The sequence below is a fragment of the Neovison vison genome, chromosome 8 (assembly GCF_020171115.1).
Source record: "Neovison vison isolate M4711 chromosome 8, ASM_NN_V1, whole genome shotgun sequence".
Classification (NCBI taxonomy): Eukaryota; Metazoa; Chordata; class Mammalia; order Carnivora; family Mustelidae; genus Neogale; species Neogale vison.
Window position 1 is genome coordinate 137807985 of NC_058098.1, and position 16610 is coordinate 137824594.

A 16610-nucleotide genomic window follows, 5' to 3' on the forward strand; every position below is an offset into this window, starting at 1 on the left:
TATGAAGCCAGCAAGCACGCATCCATTCTGAATTTGGAAGGACTGCATTTTACTGTGTGCTTTTTAGTTTACTTGATTCTGTTGTTTTAAAAAAAACAAACCCTCCTATCAAGGAGAAGGCCCAATGCATATAGTTCAAAAGCTGGATCCAAAAAGGACAAAAGGCAGCCCCTTTACTTCTCCTCAGCGGGCCCAGCGCAAGGAGGAAGCAAGCCCAGGACCCCAGCACTGCCAATGAACAGCCCGGGCCCCAGTCAATTCACCCTCCACCAACCTCTACATCCACCTCAAATATTTCGCTCATCACCTTCAACCCTGCGACAGGGGTAAGGCTGTACGCTGCGGGACACACACAAGAGTGAGCACCGTAGCTGGCATCAATGTCTAGGGAAAGACGAACCCACACCACGATGGCCTACAACGTGGCAGGTGTGGGGATTCGGAGCCTCCAAGAAGGGGACGTCTGAACTGAGGTTCCAAAGTTAGGCAGCAATTTCCAGAGAAGGAACAGGCAGGTAATCAACCCCAGGGAGCAGCGCGGAGCCCCACGTGTTCAGAGGCTGTGAACGCTTTTGTAGGTTTCCAGCCCCTGCGTGCCCGTAGCTCTCAGCTCTCCACACTATCCCACGGCAGCCCAGGCCCCAGGGGCCATCCGCACCCACTGCTGGGTCTTTTCAGTTGAAATGGGACCTGGTCTGGAATCCTGCCTTTACAGACAGGGAACCAAAGCTCAGAGAAGGTGCTGACTTGCCCGCATTCACACAGCAGGTGTGCGGCAGAGCTGGAACAAGATCTCTGACGCCCCGTCTTCCCACGTTCCCCCGTGGGTCCATCACAGCCACTACTCGCGGCTCAAGGCTAACACGAATGTGCTCCTGGCCCCCAGCCGAGCACACGCACTGGTCACCCAGACACCAAGGGCCACAACCAGAGAAACGGGGGTTGGCAGGCCACCCTGACTGGGAAAGTCTAAGCCCCTGCTCCTGGCCAGACCACGGGCCCCTCGGGGGTCCAGCTGACACAAACACCTGCTGACACCCCCACATACCAACCACCCACGCAGGCCGCTCTGCCAAGGGCGCGTTTAAGAAGAGACGTACGTTCTCTACGGTAGTAGCTTTACAAAGGCACTCCCGATGGCACGCTGATTAATATTCAACCGTGTGCCGTCATTTTAATGTCAGCACAATCTGCACAAGTGCACACGAAGGAGACCACTTCCCCTTGCGCTGACGACCCCACACATCGCCTGGTTTTGTGTCCAAGTTGGAGCGCACAGGCTCCTGAGGGAACAAGTGCTTCAAGTCAAAGATAATCTTGTTTCCGACAGGATCTCTGCCCTGTGATCTTTCATCCCGTGGGAGAAAACCATTTTTAGAGCTTTATTTCCAGAGCCAGCCCAGATGAAAACCTTTCAGTTCACCATCTGGTAATCAGTACCAAAAGTCCAAGACATTTTTGACATCCCATAATCTCACTTCTAGAAATCCATTCTAAGGAAATAATCCAGGTGATCAGAGGTGTGTGTGCCAAATAACTTGTCAAGAGTGAAAACAGAGTGTACAAAGCGCCAACAATGTGCAAATGAGTGAAGAGCTGTCTCTATAAAATGGAACATTCTGGAGGCTTCTGACATCATGAAGTAGGAATATGCTCAGCACAGAAAACACGTTTAAGAAAAAAAAGGGTGGCAGGATATGAAACTGTATATTTATAAAGTTAAAAGTAGAGAAGAGGTTGAAAGGAAAATCCTTCAAAATGCTAAGCGGTGGTGAAAACGGCGAGAGAGCCACCAGGGCAGCTGGCGTACAGGCCCGGCCCCACTGTCCAAGCAGCATCACATCCTCCCCCAGTGGGCAGCCATCAGCTGTGGGAGCTCCCGTGGGAGTGGGAACAGCCAGCCTGGGGGCCGCGGTCACCGGCCCACACCCCCACACCGCAGCCTGTCGCACACGGGGAGTGGGAATGGCCTCCGGCCATGACTCTGTGCTACTGCACCTCTCAATCTTCTAAACTAAGCGTGTATCATCTTTATAATTAGAAAACAACATGCAGAATCAATACGACAGAACAGACTTAACTGTCCACTGCCATGGCTAGGGCATTCTGGCTCTCCGTGCCTGTGCCTGTGCCTGCTGAAGGTATCACAACGTGAATTCCTCACCCAAGTCTCTCTCGGACAATCCGCCACGACAGAGGCAGTCTTTGGAACCTGAGTACCCACCTGAATGGCTCTCACAAGACACAGGGACCTACAAACCAGAAAGGGTTTGATGCGAACACCCTTCTATTTGACAACTCCTAAGCTCAAGAGAAGCAAGACAAGAGAAACGTGGTCCCTCTCCTGGAGCTTCATCACCTGCCACGTTTCCAACATTCTGTGCTCTTTTCTATTTTCAAAGCTCATTTTCTTTAACCCTTTCCTGGGGCGTCCCCTTTGACATTATGGAAAGCACCAGTCCTTATGGAGGGGATCACGGACATATCTAGTCTGTTACATCCAACACAGGAAGCGAGCAATGAAGTTATTAATTAACGTCAAGGTGTGGGCTGGCTACTGAAACAGGAACACTTTCATCTGAGATCACCATGTATTCTTTGATCCTGCTCTTGATAAACGACAACACAGTGACGTCAGAAGTCTGTGTGAAGGACCCCACACAGCTCTAGCTGCCTCAATATAAAACACCCACTGATTGCAAAACTGCATTCGGGGGGGGGGTGCTGAGACTGATGCACTAGACGAGGTTTATTTTTTATGCTAGCTTTCTTGTCCTTTTAGATTACAGGCTCAGAGTACAGAAAACCTACAAGGTTCACTTTTATTTACTCTTTACTCTTCCTGTATTTCCCGAATATCCACTCCCGGTCAAGAACATTCTTGGTACTAAAGGGTAAAAATCCAATCATTTTGAAATCCTTTCCTGCAGCAAGCACTGAAGCACACGGACAGAGATTCGGGAAGCAGAGCCCCTCCCTCAAGAAGCAAAGCTCCACAAGGGAGAAAGATGCACAGACGGTCAGTTTGGTGCAGAGAGCACAGCCAGAGGCAGAACGACCCTGGGGAGCTTGGGGGCGGGGGGGGCAGGTGTGGCCAGAGGACAGGGAGCAGCCGGCAGGTAACGAAGGGCCCCAGGTAACGAAGGGCCCCCAAAGGCTGTAAAGTGACACGGTAAGACCTGCATCTAGGAAAGCTGGATTTGGAGGGACAAAGATGAATAAAGCGTGGCGCCTGCCAATGCACAGCTCAGCACGACGAGAAACGAGAAATGCTCGAGAACAATCCATTACCACATACGTTACAAGAGGGAGAACTGCAGCTCGAAACGGAAGTGAGCACGTTTTCTGGGGCTGGTGAAGGAAAAGGCTTCCCAGAGGAGGTAAAGCTTATGAGTTTCGTCCTTCGGAAGCCGGTCCAGGAGATGAGAGCCGCGAGCAGCCAGCTGCCTGACTCACCCCAGACAAGTTCTCCAAAGAGCGGCTTCCCGTCCTAGGGTTGCTCTGCGACCACATCAGAGGAGGGAGAGGCTCCGGCTCTCCTTTAGCCTGGGATCCCCAGGTATCTGGCACGGAAAGCAGGGAGGCAGACAACATCTGCTGACCGGACTCCCGGCTACTGGAAGCCTTACATCCAATGACACAGATGCCCCCGCTGGCAAAGTGGCCTGACCAGCCACATTACACAGTGTGCATTTTGTCACGGCAAATTGCTTTCAGTCTTTCCCCCTCCTGATTTCTGCCTCCCTATCCCTAAGGATACAATTCCCATTACTTACAGATGCTCACCAGACTCCTCCCCCCCGCCACCCCTCTTCTCTGCGAGCACTGCAAACCAGGGGAAGAGACCGCTCCCGTGCTGTGCCAAGACCTCCCAAGTCGTCATGGCCAAGAACCAGCAGCCTTGAAAAACCAATGGTCTCCAAGCCTCAGGTAACAGCTGCTACTCGTGCAGGCACGATTTTAGATCAATAAACACAGATATACATATATACATATGTACACACGCACACGACCTTTCAGCTCTGTGACTATGGGCGAGTGGACAGAGTCTGGAGACTCCCTGAACAGGTTCAGATACCCCCTGAATAATGCTGAATAATGTAGTCAATGTTTTACAGTAAGTAAGGCAGATAGTCAACTCTGTGATGATATCCACATCTGTAAAATATGGGGGTTTAGCTAGATCACTGGTTCTTTAATCTTTTATCACAGACATCAGTAAAAATCAGAACAATGTTTCTGATTACCTCTCCAGGACAAAGCATCTTTATGTAACTTCCCATACAATTTTCAGGATGCACAGACCCTTTAAGACTGTCCACAGACTCTACTCACCAGAAAAAGCCCAACCTAGATGAGCTTAAACTCCCTACCAAATAAATACGATGACCCTAAGTATGATTCATGTTAATACGTGGGACTTTAAGTCACGAGTCTTAGCGTTCCTTCTGATTAGCCATCCGTCTGTGATTAATATGCTGTTCACTGCTGACAGGATTCCACAAGTTACCCACCTAAATTCCAATCATTCTTCTTAACCAGCAGAAGAGAGACCATAAGCATCTCAGAGACTCGTAAGTAAAAAACATCTCAAGGTCTCAGAGTCCATGACCCCACCACCCCTACAACTTCCGTAGAGGAAGCACCAAGCCTTTGCTGAAATCCTTCCAATGACCAGCTCACTTCTCTCTCATATTTGAGTCAAAGCTTGCTCCCATGAAAATACCCTTTAAGAGAAACAGAAAATACACTTCACTTCCTGGTCCTAGAGAAAGCCTTCAGATATGCCCTCTCCCTACCTCCCAAGCTAAGTACTAGGTCCCTTCCAGGGTCCTCCTATGTTGAGGTTTTCAGCTCTAAGATTTTGAGGTCCCTCTTAAAATGTTGCTTTTACAATTCAATAAAGGGGTAACCAACTTTTTTTTTTTTTTTTTAAACATACTTCCCCCAAGGTCACCTGACTCAGCTTTGAGCTTCTCACACACTGGTTCATGCTGAGTTGCGGTCAACCAAAACCACTTGGAGTTCTTCAAAAGGCTCACCATGGCTCCACCAGCTGATATCCAGGAGGGTCCCACAGCCTCACTACTCACTCATTCTCCACTGTGGACCCTCGTTCACAGCCAGTGCACCGAGCACCGAGCACCAAGCACCGGGAAGTGGGGTTCCACGGTCAAAATCAGAGATGGGGAAGCAGGTCTGATTCTGAATCTCAGCTTCTGTAATTGTTAGCTGAGAACCCTGGGCAGATTACTACTCTGTGCCTCTCTGACCTCACCTATAAATGGAGTTGCTGATAGTACCTAACTCACAGGGCTGTTGTGCAGACTGTATTCATGGAGGTAGTTGTCTAGCAACTACCTCGAACAGGTTTGTGTCTGTTGTGGCTGGCCCCACAACAAATACTTCTTGGGGGTCAGATTATTATGCCTGCACTCTCAAGTTTATGAACATCCACACAGAAACCTTTTCTTTATCATTTGTCATAATCTCCTATTCCTTTTGATCACAGACACGGTAACATGTATTTTGTATCCTGAGTTTTATAGTCTGAAAATGTCATCATAAGCATTTTTCTTCATGTTGCTACATAACCATAGTTCCATCAAGCAGTATATCCTAATTCAGTTATTGGAGGCTTTCAGGTTTTCTCTGAGATAACTGGGACAATGCAATGAGCATCTCTGGGTATCTTCCCACATAAAGAGTTTTATTTCTCTTGAGGTGAACCACCAAACTGCTTTTAAAAAATTCCATGCCCTGGCTTTCAGTGCCACAACAAAGCAGCAGAATAGCTGTTTCATCCTACTCACGCCAATCCCTGGGGATTACTACGATTCAGTTATTTTCTCATGTAATAGTAGAAAATCATGCCAGATACAGTACCTTCTTTGTGCACAATGAAGCATCACTTCCTCAACTACTGCACAGGTTTCTTTCAAACTGCTCTATCCTTAAATTATATAGGTATAATAGAAAAAGTTCTCTGTATTAATTTTAAGCTCGGGATTAATTTAATAACCATATTCTAATTAGCACTGTAAAAAAGGGAGAAATACATACACAAAATTATTAAATTCTCATTTTCTTCTGTAAGGGGAAGATGGTAAGGGTTTACAGGAAAATCAGCATTTCTTTCTTTGTACTTCTCATTTCAAGGAAGTGACAACTACTCTAGGACATTCAGATAAAGGGTAAAGAAGATATCCCTCTCTCAGTAAGAAGATCTGCACCAAGTCTTCAAGATAGAGTAATTCTTAGAGAAGTGAAAATGAAAGTTCCCCGTTGTTTCCTTCTTGATAAAGACAAATTTTCCACCCACTGATAGGTCAAACAGCTAAAAAATGTTAGCTCCAACTTCCCAGTGCAGGGGAGGGGGAGAACACCTTTGGACTGAGAGAGAGCTTGAGACATTTTAAACTAAAAAGTTTTAGAACAAATACAAATTGGATATTTTTAAGAGGTCAGAAAGCAGCTTATGATGAGTGGGAAAAATTACTGTAGAAACTGTTTCTCAACAAACCATTATAATAAAGGATTCTGCAAACCTATACACAAGATGTTCTAGAAAATGAAGATAGCTGGACTGTCATCGTTTTTGAAACATAGGAGCAAATATAATATACTTGCTATATGTAGAAAAACTTGCTTTTTATCTGTGGGGACACACATGCTACACTTTGGCTCAGGCCAAATGTTTAAAGTCACACATGCGTGTGTGTGCATGCATGTGTGTGTGGGGGGGGTTGTATCCTCAAAGACCAGCAGCTTCAGCGTCACCTGGGAACTCAGTCAGCAAATACTTCATCCTCCAGGCTTTATCCTACAGCTACTGAACCAGAAATTCCAAAGATGGAGCTGCTCAGCACCCCGTGTTTTAATAAGACCTCCAGGGGATTCTCAGGCACTCTGAAGTTTCAGAACCACTACCCTAACGCAGAGCTTTTCCTAAAAAGCAAGAGAGTATATATAACAGGCTTTGTAAGCCAAGAGACAGTCTTGAGGTGACTCTGTAGGTACCTGGGAAGAGGGTGAAAGCCAGCCTCGGCTCCCCGGCTGTAAAAACACATCTGGCTGCCCTACAGCATCTCGGACCCCCCTTCTGCTTCCGTCTGTACAAACCCTCACCCAGCGGAGCACAGCAGTCGGCCGCAAGTAGACTGCTCACATCTAAAATGCTAAGTTTCTCTCCTACACGAGGAGACAGTCTCAGAACTTGCAGCAGAAACACGACAACACACAAAGGAAGGTTCGAGAAAATGGACAATGGCTCTGCCGACCCTGGTGTCCGCCGCTGAAGGAACACACGGCAAGTGTGTTTGCGGCCACCGTGCTTACCGTGTGCCCTGAGCCACGCCTATCACTTCTGCCTTGTTGCCCAGTTAATCTTCACTAATATTTTCAAAATATTAATATTCCCGCCTCATGTGTGAAGAAATGGAGGCTCAGAAAGATTCGAGAATTTCCAGTGACAGGCTTTCTGAGGGGCACACGAACTTCTACTCCAGGCTTCTCGGGTTCTAACACCTACGCGCTCTTCATCCCAAACTCCACTCGCCTCCAAGAATTAGTCGCTGACCTCAAGGGCCTGCCATCTAACTGAGGGGCAAAAGCCCAGCAGACACAAACCTGTTCGAGAACAATAAAGAACAACATTGCAAGGGTAAACAGGGCCTGTGTATTAGGAACTCTTCCAACGGACTCAACTATAAAACTCCGAATTTAGAGGTGAGATGCAGAAGGCAGAAGAACACCCCCTCCCGCCCCAAAGATGAGCACATCCCGAGGCCTGGTCCCCGTGAAGATGTTCTGCGACCTGACAGATGGGAACTGAGGTTGCACGTGAAATTCAAGTGATTCATCAGCGGAACCCGAGATGGGGAGGCGATCCTGGGTCACTGGGGTCGGGCCCAGGGCGCTCGCAGGATCCTGAGCTGTGCACGAGGGAGGCAGAGTCTGTGTGTGCTATGGACAAAACGGTGTCAGGGAGCCCCCGTCGCCCCGTGTCCCAGAGTGATGGTATGGGGAGCGAGGCCTCCTGGGAGATAATCAGGTCTGGTTGAGATCACGAGGGTGGGGATCCCAGGGTGGCGTAAGTGCTCTGACAAGAAGAGATGCCCCAGAGCCCACTCACTGTCCACCCCGACAGGACTCGGCGAGAAGGCAGCCACATGCTGGCCAGGGACACAGCCTGCACACAACCCAGCCACGCGGACCCCCGGCCTCCGGCATCCGGCCTCCAGAACTATGAGCCGCAGATGCCCGCGGACAAAGCCACCCGGCCTGGGCGTTCTGTTAGGGCAGCCAGAGTCACGGTGACGAGTGTGAGAAAGATTGTACCGGCCGTGACAGGTTTTGAAGATGAAAAGCCACAGATCGAGGATGCAGAGCTGGAAAAGGCAAGGAAGCGCTCTCGCCCGGACGCCCAGGAAGGAGCACTGCCGATGCCGTCACCTTAGCCCCACGGGCCCCACCTCCGACCTGGGCTCTCCAGAGCCACGAGATAAATCTGTCCATTTCTCATTTTCACAGTTTTTCTTGAAAGTCGTATATGAGATTACTTTATTCCTGCATCTTCTCAATTGTCCCCTTGTATCTGCCCTTTTCCTTTCCTACTTGGCGAGATTTGGCTTTTCCATCCCAGGATCGTTTTGTGGTCTCTGTCAGGTTTTGGTCCAGTGATAACCATCTCGCGAGGGCGAATGCCCACATGGACAGCTGTGCCCTGCACCCTGTCCCGCTGGATGTACTCGCGCAGTGTAGACGCCGTAGGTCTTCTTGTAAACCCGGACCACTCTGTCAATCTGCTGACCTTTGGAGTGAGCTGGCACAACCCGGACTCTACCACGCTTCGGATGGGCTTGGCTCAAACACTGTACTTCTGCCTCAGCTCTTTGCAAAGAGGGGGAAAACATAATCTTCCCACAAATGTGGGAGAACGCAACGAAATGCCTTTCACAGTTCTGGTTCCCGTCAGAAGTCACAAAGGGATTAAACTTCATCTTGGCCACTGAGGCTTCAGTGAGGGCCACAAAAGGGAAGAAACGAAATTTGTCATTTTAAGGCACTCAGTTAATGGTAAGTTGTCCCAGCAGCCACAGAAAACTAACGTAAGAGAGTAAGTAAAGAAGGTTAACGTCTTCAACAGGAGCCTGGGACAGGAGGGCTTGTGTCCAGTCCAGGAGTGGGGCTGGATGGCAGACGGTGTACAGAGACAGAGACAGTCTGCAACAGAGAGACACTGGGGACAGATGGGGATCAGTTAGAGGTCAGATGGGGCCAACCCATGACAAACCAGGAAAGCAGGCAGCAAAGTCCCAGTCTCAGAGAAATTAAGGAACTCAAGACGGGAAAGGTATGAGGCAGTGTAAGGCATGAATGGTGAATTCTTTCTGTTGTTCTTTTAATCACAGTGAAATGAGTGCTCTTCCTAGGCAAGCAGTGGCCTTAGGACATGAAGCACACTCATGATCAAGCCACATGGGCCTCCTCTTGGAACTAACCGCCCTGAGAGACAGCATGTGTGTATGCTGACAGGGCCCCAGCCCGACTGCGGTCGCCCGCGGCTAATCCCTTCCTGAATATGCCCCACTGATTTCTGGTGTCTGATTCTGAAAAAGTTTCACTTATCCTCACACTCCTCTAACCAAAAATATTCAAAGGAATATGAAACTAAAAGCAGTTCTGGAGAAGAGTTCCAAAAATGTTGTGAATGGTGTCAGCACATCCAAAGAAAAGGTATGGGTTTTCCTCCAGAAGTCACCGAAGAAGGTGAATTCTTTGAAGCAACCACAAGGCTCTGAAATAAAGCCTTTGGGATTTGTACTCTGACTTTAAAATAATTCAGATTCATGGCCTCATAATAAGTCAAACTCGGCAGGATCTACCAGATGGGTAAGAGATGACAGAAGTAGCAGCTCCCCCCAAACCCCACCACCAAGGGCTCGCTAATGGCCAGCCTGCTGTGTGGCGCCTCAGGAAGGACACAGGTTGGGTGCCTGAAGTGTGAGGTGAAAATTCCAGAACCAGCTTCTCCCTTCCTCAAGCCTCCCTTTCCTCTAAGAAAGTGGCAAAACGCCCTTTCAGGCAGACAGAAGAGCAAGTGCAGAGGGAGAGGGCACAGAATGTGGCACACCGGGGAAACCACACATTATTTCCCAGAAGGACCCCTGGAAGGCAGCCTGGGCCCAGGAGGTGTGAGGGGCTCGGTCTGCCTCTGGCATTCTGCTGTGTTTACTGAGCCGAGGCTTACCCTGGATCGATGAAGGGAGGCAGTGGCGATCTCATACACAAAAAGATCTGGAAAAGGCTAAGAGAGTCCTCCTCCCACACGCCACAGGGGCAGGCTGAAGGCTCCAGCCACTCCGGCAGGAACAACACTTGCTTACCTGTTCTTGACCCCAATTTCCCTACAATGCTACAGCCCGCGCAGGCCTTCCTCATCTCTCCCAGGCTCTGCAACTTGCCTTCATGAACGTCAAAGTGGATAATGAGAAAGCGCTGCAGACTCTCGAGCAGAGAAGTGACATCACTGGGCTGTATTTTAGGCAACGACTCTGGGGCAGGTAAAGGAAGGAGGTTTGTGGCACATGCTAGACAATATAGGTCACAAAGGCAGAAGTGACACGACTGTTACTAAATTCGTACAGGCTCATTTCCTGACACTGTGTGCTTACGCCTCCTCCCTCTACGCCGGCTTGTGAAAGCTATGTGGCGGGGTGCCGGGCTAGCCTACGGGGACATGCAGGTCCTTCTCAGGACTGGCCGTGGTCACGTGGCCAATGCCGGCACAAGAGGCACAGTCCTTCATTTTTATTTCTGATCAGAACAGAATCAGCCTTCTCGACACAGGACTTCAAAATCACTCTTGAAACCCATCAGAATATAAAAATACCCTCTTTTAAACTAGCCTTAAATTATAAACTCAAAAGCCCAAGTGAACATGGTTAAAAAACAACAACAACAACAACGAAAAACCACTCCTGAGATATTTTTTGAAATCTATTGTTTGTCAAAAGAACTAAGCATCCATCTTTGAGTGATTTCTGGAAACCTTGAAGATGCTCAGTGGGCCAGACACCCCGAAAACACGGTGGCCTCAGAACGGAGCGGGCCCAGCACACAGCCCTGGGCAAGCAGGAAGCCAAGTTCCACAGAGCGGCCCGGGAAAACGTGCAGCCCTCTGATCTCAGGTGGCTCGTCTGTCAAATGAGAACAGTCAGCTGTAAAGATGAACATAATGTATGGAAAGCACAAAGTTTGTAATAAGCATCCAAAAAACCTACAAATGATCATGATTCCTCCCTTCCCCCTCACGACTTGATCTAGGAAAAAAGCTGGAGGCAGGCGACCACCTCTTTGGAGAGTCAAACATTTGTTTCAGCAAAGCTCGGTGTTGAGTGAAGAGGTTTATACTCTTTGTTATTTCCTTTTAAATAAAAAGTACTTTCCTACATACATTTATTTCGTTATGTGTTACTCAATGAAAACTAATTCTACTTCCTTCATAAAATCAGTAGTTGGCAGTAATCAATCAATCGATGTTTATGCATGTGCAAGCTAATAAGCACGGTGGTGGTTTCTGGTTTTGTGTTTTAAAAACTGTAGAGGACTGTGACAGCACCTGTGGCTCAGTGGGGTGGGCATCCGACTCCTGGTTCCAGCTTGGGTCGTCATCCCGGAGTCATGGGCTTGCTCTCTGCACTGAGCCCCATCCGTGCTCAGTGACGCATCTGTTGGACAGTCTCTCCCACTGCCTCTCCCCCTCCAGTAAATAATACAATCTTTTTTTTTTTATTTTTTTAAGATTATATTTATTTATTTGAGGGAGACAGAGAGGGCCAGGGGAAGGGCAGAGGGAGAGGGAGAAGCAGACTCCTAACCCGACATGGGCCTCAATCCCAGGACCCCGAGATCATGACCTGAGCTGAAGGCAGATGCTTAACTGAGTCACCCAGGCGCCCCAATGAATACAATCTTTTTAAAAAAACAAAACGAAACCGTAGAAGACTCTGAAGAACATCGGGATGAATTTCCAACCTCAGCACTACCGACATTTGGGCCCAGCTAATTCTTTGCTGGGAGCTGTCCTGTGCGTCTTAGGATTTTAGCAGCATCCCTAGCCTCGACCCACAAGTGCCCACAGTCTGTGCAAACACCCGCATACCTCTCAGTTATTAGTAACAAAACTGGAGGGAGCAAAATCACCCTGATCTGAATTATTTCAGAGACAAGGAAACCAGGGCTAAAACATGCGAATTGATTTGCTCCAGGGGACAACAGCGAGCGTCACGAGTTCCAGGTCCAAAAAGCTTTCGAACTCCGTCGGGACAAGCAAGCTTAGTCATGAACAACTTAAGTCCCTCCCACCTCTTCTTTGCTTTCCTGAACTTCTTTCACGTTCTTTTGGAACTTAACCATAAACAACTGAATACCTGTCTAATCATGTAACGTCAATACGTTACAATAAAATAATGGAAAATGAAGGGGGAAAAGTATCTATAAACTCAAAAATGCCAATACAGTCACTTTTTAGCATCCTGCCCCCAAATCTTTTTTCCTATATATATGCTTTTTCCCCCTCCTGATAAATTTTTAATCTTCTCTTTATCCCTGAGGTCAAGATAGTATGGCCTGAGATATGTACACATGTCCACCCATAAACACACACACAGGCACACTCACACACATACCACACAGTGTGTATGCACATTTACATGTGTGTGTATAATCTGTTTTTCTTACACTTCAGTCACTCTCTCAATCTGAGATCTTATTTTATCTTTTATGGAGAGGCCAGTGGGGGGAAAAAGGGAGAGAGAAAGAGAATCTTAAGCAGGCACTGCCCAGTGTGGAGCCCAACACAGGGCTCTATCTCACGACCCTGAGATCATGACCTGAGCCAAAATCAAGAGTTGGATGCTCAACCAACTGAGCCACCCAGGTACCCCTCAACCGGAGATCGCAAATCTTTCTTAAGTTTTTTGAGAATTTGTCAGCTATTACTTTTTAAAAACTCTCCCCTTTTCTACTTTTCCCCAAACGACGGGTGCTATATTGGTCCCCCTCAGTCTATTTTCTGAGGCTCCTGATTTTTATTTTGCACTGTCCATTCACTCCTTTAACTCATGTCCCGGCAACACGGGGCATCACTAACCCTCTCCTCCTATGTGGGTAGCTTGCCATTTAGTAAATTTTAGTCTTTATTTCAACAATTACATATCCTTCTATTTCCATACCTTTTACTGGCTCTTTCCTGGTTCCAGTAACTAAATACCTCCCTTGCCTTAAGCAAGATTAACACCTTTAACCTTTATTTGGAGTCCTGCCCTGATTGCCCTACTAACTTAGTTTCCTCAACTGTGAGCTCTCTACCTTATTGCCTGGGGACCCGCCAAATGTTAGGCTATTCTTTTTTTTTTTTAAAGATTTCATTCATTTATTTGACAGACAGAGATCACAAGCAGGCAGAGAGGCAGGCAGAGAGAGAGGACAGACTCCCAATGCTGAGCAGAGAGCACGATGTGGAGCTCGATCCCAGGACCCTGAGATCATGACCTGAGCCAAAGGCAGAGGCTTTAACCCACTGAGCCACCCAGGTGCCCCGGCTATTCTTAATAGCATTTTTGAGCACTGAGAAGTGTCTCATTTTGAGGAAGTCTGATTTAACAATTTCTTTTTCTTTTTACGCTATTGCCTTCTGTGTCCTTTCCAAGGAGCCTTGCCTGCCCCATGTTGTAAAGATGTTCTTCAAGAAGCTTTACAGCTCTAGTTTTTATGTTTGAATCTACGATCCATTTCACAGCTCTGCTTGCGCAGGGTGGGAGAGAGGGCTGTACTTCCTTTGTTCTGATGGAAAGATCCACTTGTTCCAGGACCATGTGCTAGAAACACCTTCTTCTCCCGTGGCTCTGCCTCAGCAACTGTGCTGACAGTCAGACAACTCTCAGTGAGGGTCTATTTCCAGACTCTGTCTTTTGTTCCGCTCATCCCTGCGGGCAACACAGTCGAGACCACCACGGTCTCACAGGACCTGAAGTCAGATGGCCTAAGTTCTCCAACCTGTCTCTGTCCCAAGATTACTTGGGACAGTCCAGGTCCTGTGTGTTTCTCATAAGTTCTGGAATCGGCTTATCAATTTCTCCTGCTGGAATTTTCATTAGGACTGGGGTGCACCTTGAGATCAATCTGGGGGAGAACAGACATCGTGACTCCGTCGAGTCCTCCAACCCACATACGTCATATACCTCATATTTAGGTAATTCCTGCCAGTGGTGTTCTGTAGTTTTCAACATAGAGTTCCTGCATATCTTTTGTTAAGCCTGTTCCTAAATATACTTGCCATTCTTGACTATTGTACTTTGTAGCTGACATTTCCTACTGGCCTCTTGACAATCTTGGCTTGCACAGCCCTCCCCGGGGGAGGCAAACGCCGTTCCTGGAGCTGCTGCACACAACAGCAGACCAGGGTGGGGGTGGGCACAAGAGGTACTTCCAGACCCTTCTGTGCTCCTCCCTCCTTTTAACCACCTGTAGCATTCCCTGTCCTTCTACTCCAGTTGCTGCTGTCATCGAAGGGAACACCACGAGGGTGATCCTGTGGCCTGACAGCATCTGTGGGCACAGATCCCAGGCCCTGTCCTCCTCCTGGCCACCAGCCACGAGCAACGGGAGTGTCTCTGCCACCCTCGGCAGCGCTGTGCTCTCCCACAAGCCAGCCCTGCTCTCTGCAGTCTGTCACCCGGTTCCACGGTCTCTGGGAGCTCTCACCACTGCTAGCCCTCCAAGGCTGTCACTGGCTTGTTTCTGAGAGACACGACATAGTCACTTCATGACTTAAAAAAAATTACTGTCACCTGTAAGGTTCTGAGCAGGGGGCAGACCCGCCACATGTGTGCAGCCTGAAATCTTTAAGTCAGAAAAAAGCTCATGAGTCTAGCAGAAATTACTTCAAAAAGTTGATGGTGCTTGTATGTTAATCATCATCCCCAACAAGAAAGGCAAGCACTGGATGCGAGCAACGGAAGGGCCATTCTGACATGATTAACACACACACCAAACAACGGAGGCAGCCATGAGGCCGGCGTCCTTGTCCACCACGTAGACAAAGCTGGTTCATGCAGGGCTGTGGTGGGAAATTCAGCCGCACTTCAGAGAACAGGAAGCAGCGCGGGGGCCGTGGGAGGCTGGGGGGCGGGGGCGGGGGCGGCAGACGCAGCGCCATTCCAGAATTAGACAACTGACAAAACACACTTCTAAAAACGAAACATCCCAACTCAACTTTACAATTTGCGTGACAGGAAAAAGAAGGTTTGGTTGATTATTCATTAATGGGGATCACTATTAGGGCCTCAGTCACTGCTAACACCAGGATGTGCACAAAGAAACCCCTAGGAAAGAATGCATACTCACCCAGCCCAGAGACATTTATTGCTTTCACAGATTTCTTCATTTTGTAAAGAACCATCCGGTCCACATCCAAAGCCTAGAATATAGAGAAGTGGTATTAACACGTGTTTGAGGTTAGATCACGACTATGAGGGAATGGCCTTGTGACGGCCACTCTGGAGGCCCCGGTGAACGGCTTCTGGGGGACACATCCTCAGTGTGGTGTGCCGATGGGGTCATCCCCAAAGCCATACCCTCCCAGGTGCCTGACCCACACCAAGCACGGAGCCACCTCTGCCCGCGCCGCGCACTGGCCGCCGGCCCCCTACAGCGAGGAGTTTCCCCTGGGCCCGACTCCACCTCCACCCTGTCTCCACCCTGGCACCAAGCATGGCTCTGATCTGTGCCCACCTGCCAGGTGTTCCTTCCCAAGAGAGGCGAAGGGCAGGGAGCAGGGGGAGGAGCAACGAGGGGGTGGTAAGGCAGATCTGCCACCCCAGGGTGGCGTGTTCCCACCCCAGCCAGACCACCCCACCCACAGGCAGCACGGTCTGGGGGAAGGCAAACCCACTCCGGACTTGCAAAGACCCCGACAGGAATTTATTTGGGTTAGAAGGCAGGTTCTTAATCCTCTCCGAGCCCAGGCTTCCTTCCAGAACCAGGGCGTAACAAAACCTACTTTGCAAGGTTGAATGATTAATTGGACACACTGAAGTACTTAATATTCCTCTATTATACTCCGTTTAATATCACACTTTAAGAGATCAACCCCCACACAGTAGTAGCACATGGCACCTGGAGAGCCTCACCCACAGGAAGCACAAGCAGTACCTGCTCAGTGACCACGCAGATCAGGAATTCTAATTATAGCTCTGCTCTCACAAAACTCACGGGGGGTAAAATGTCCTCTGAACCCAATTAAACACTGCAGAAGAACAATGCGTCACTCTCGGTTATGACAGGAGGAAGGGAGCGTGTGTGAACTGGGAGAGTGACAGCGATCACAGGGTCACTATACAGAAACCAAGAACTGCACCAGCCCAACACCTGCTATGCGGTGACACTCAGTTAAGAACATCATTATTACTCGCCACGAGTTTTAATCATAAAGTTTCAATCACTGTCACCAGCAGAGCACACCACCTCAGCACAGCCCCTCATGTCCAGCCTTCCTGAATCGCCTTCACATACTTATGTTTTTAAGAGCGAGCATGCAAGCCGGA

At 48.7% G+C, this 16610-nt stretch overlaps 1 protein-coding gene across 4 annotated transcripts in view; it reads right to left on the reverse strand.

Annotated features, from left to right (window-relative positions):
* The window catches only part of ASAP2 (ArfGAP with SH3 domain, ankyrin repeat and PH domain 2), a 165854-nt gene that overhangs the window by 90735 nt on the left and 58509 nt on the right, over nt 1-16610 (reverse strand). For all 4 annotated transcript variants that reach the window (XM_044262110.1, XM_044262108.1, XM_044262109.1 and 1 more), the window contains exon 2: nt 15412-15484. In XM_044262110.1, coding sequence (XP_044118045.1) covers nt 15412-15484 — 73 coding nt within the window. The remainder of the gene's footprint in view (nt 1-15411; nt 15485-16610) is intronic.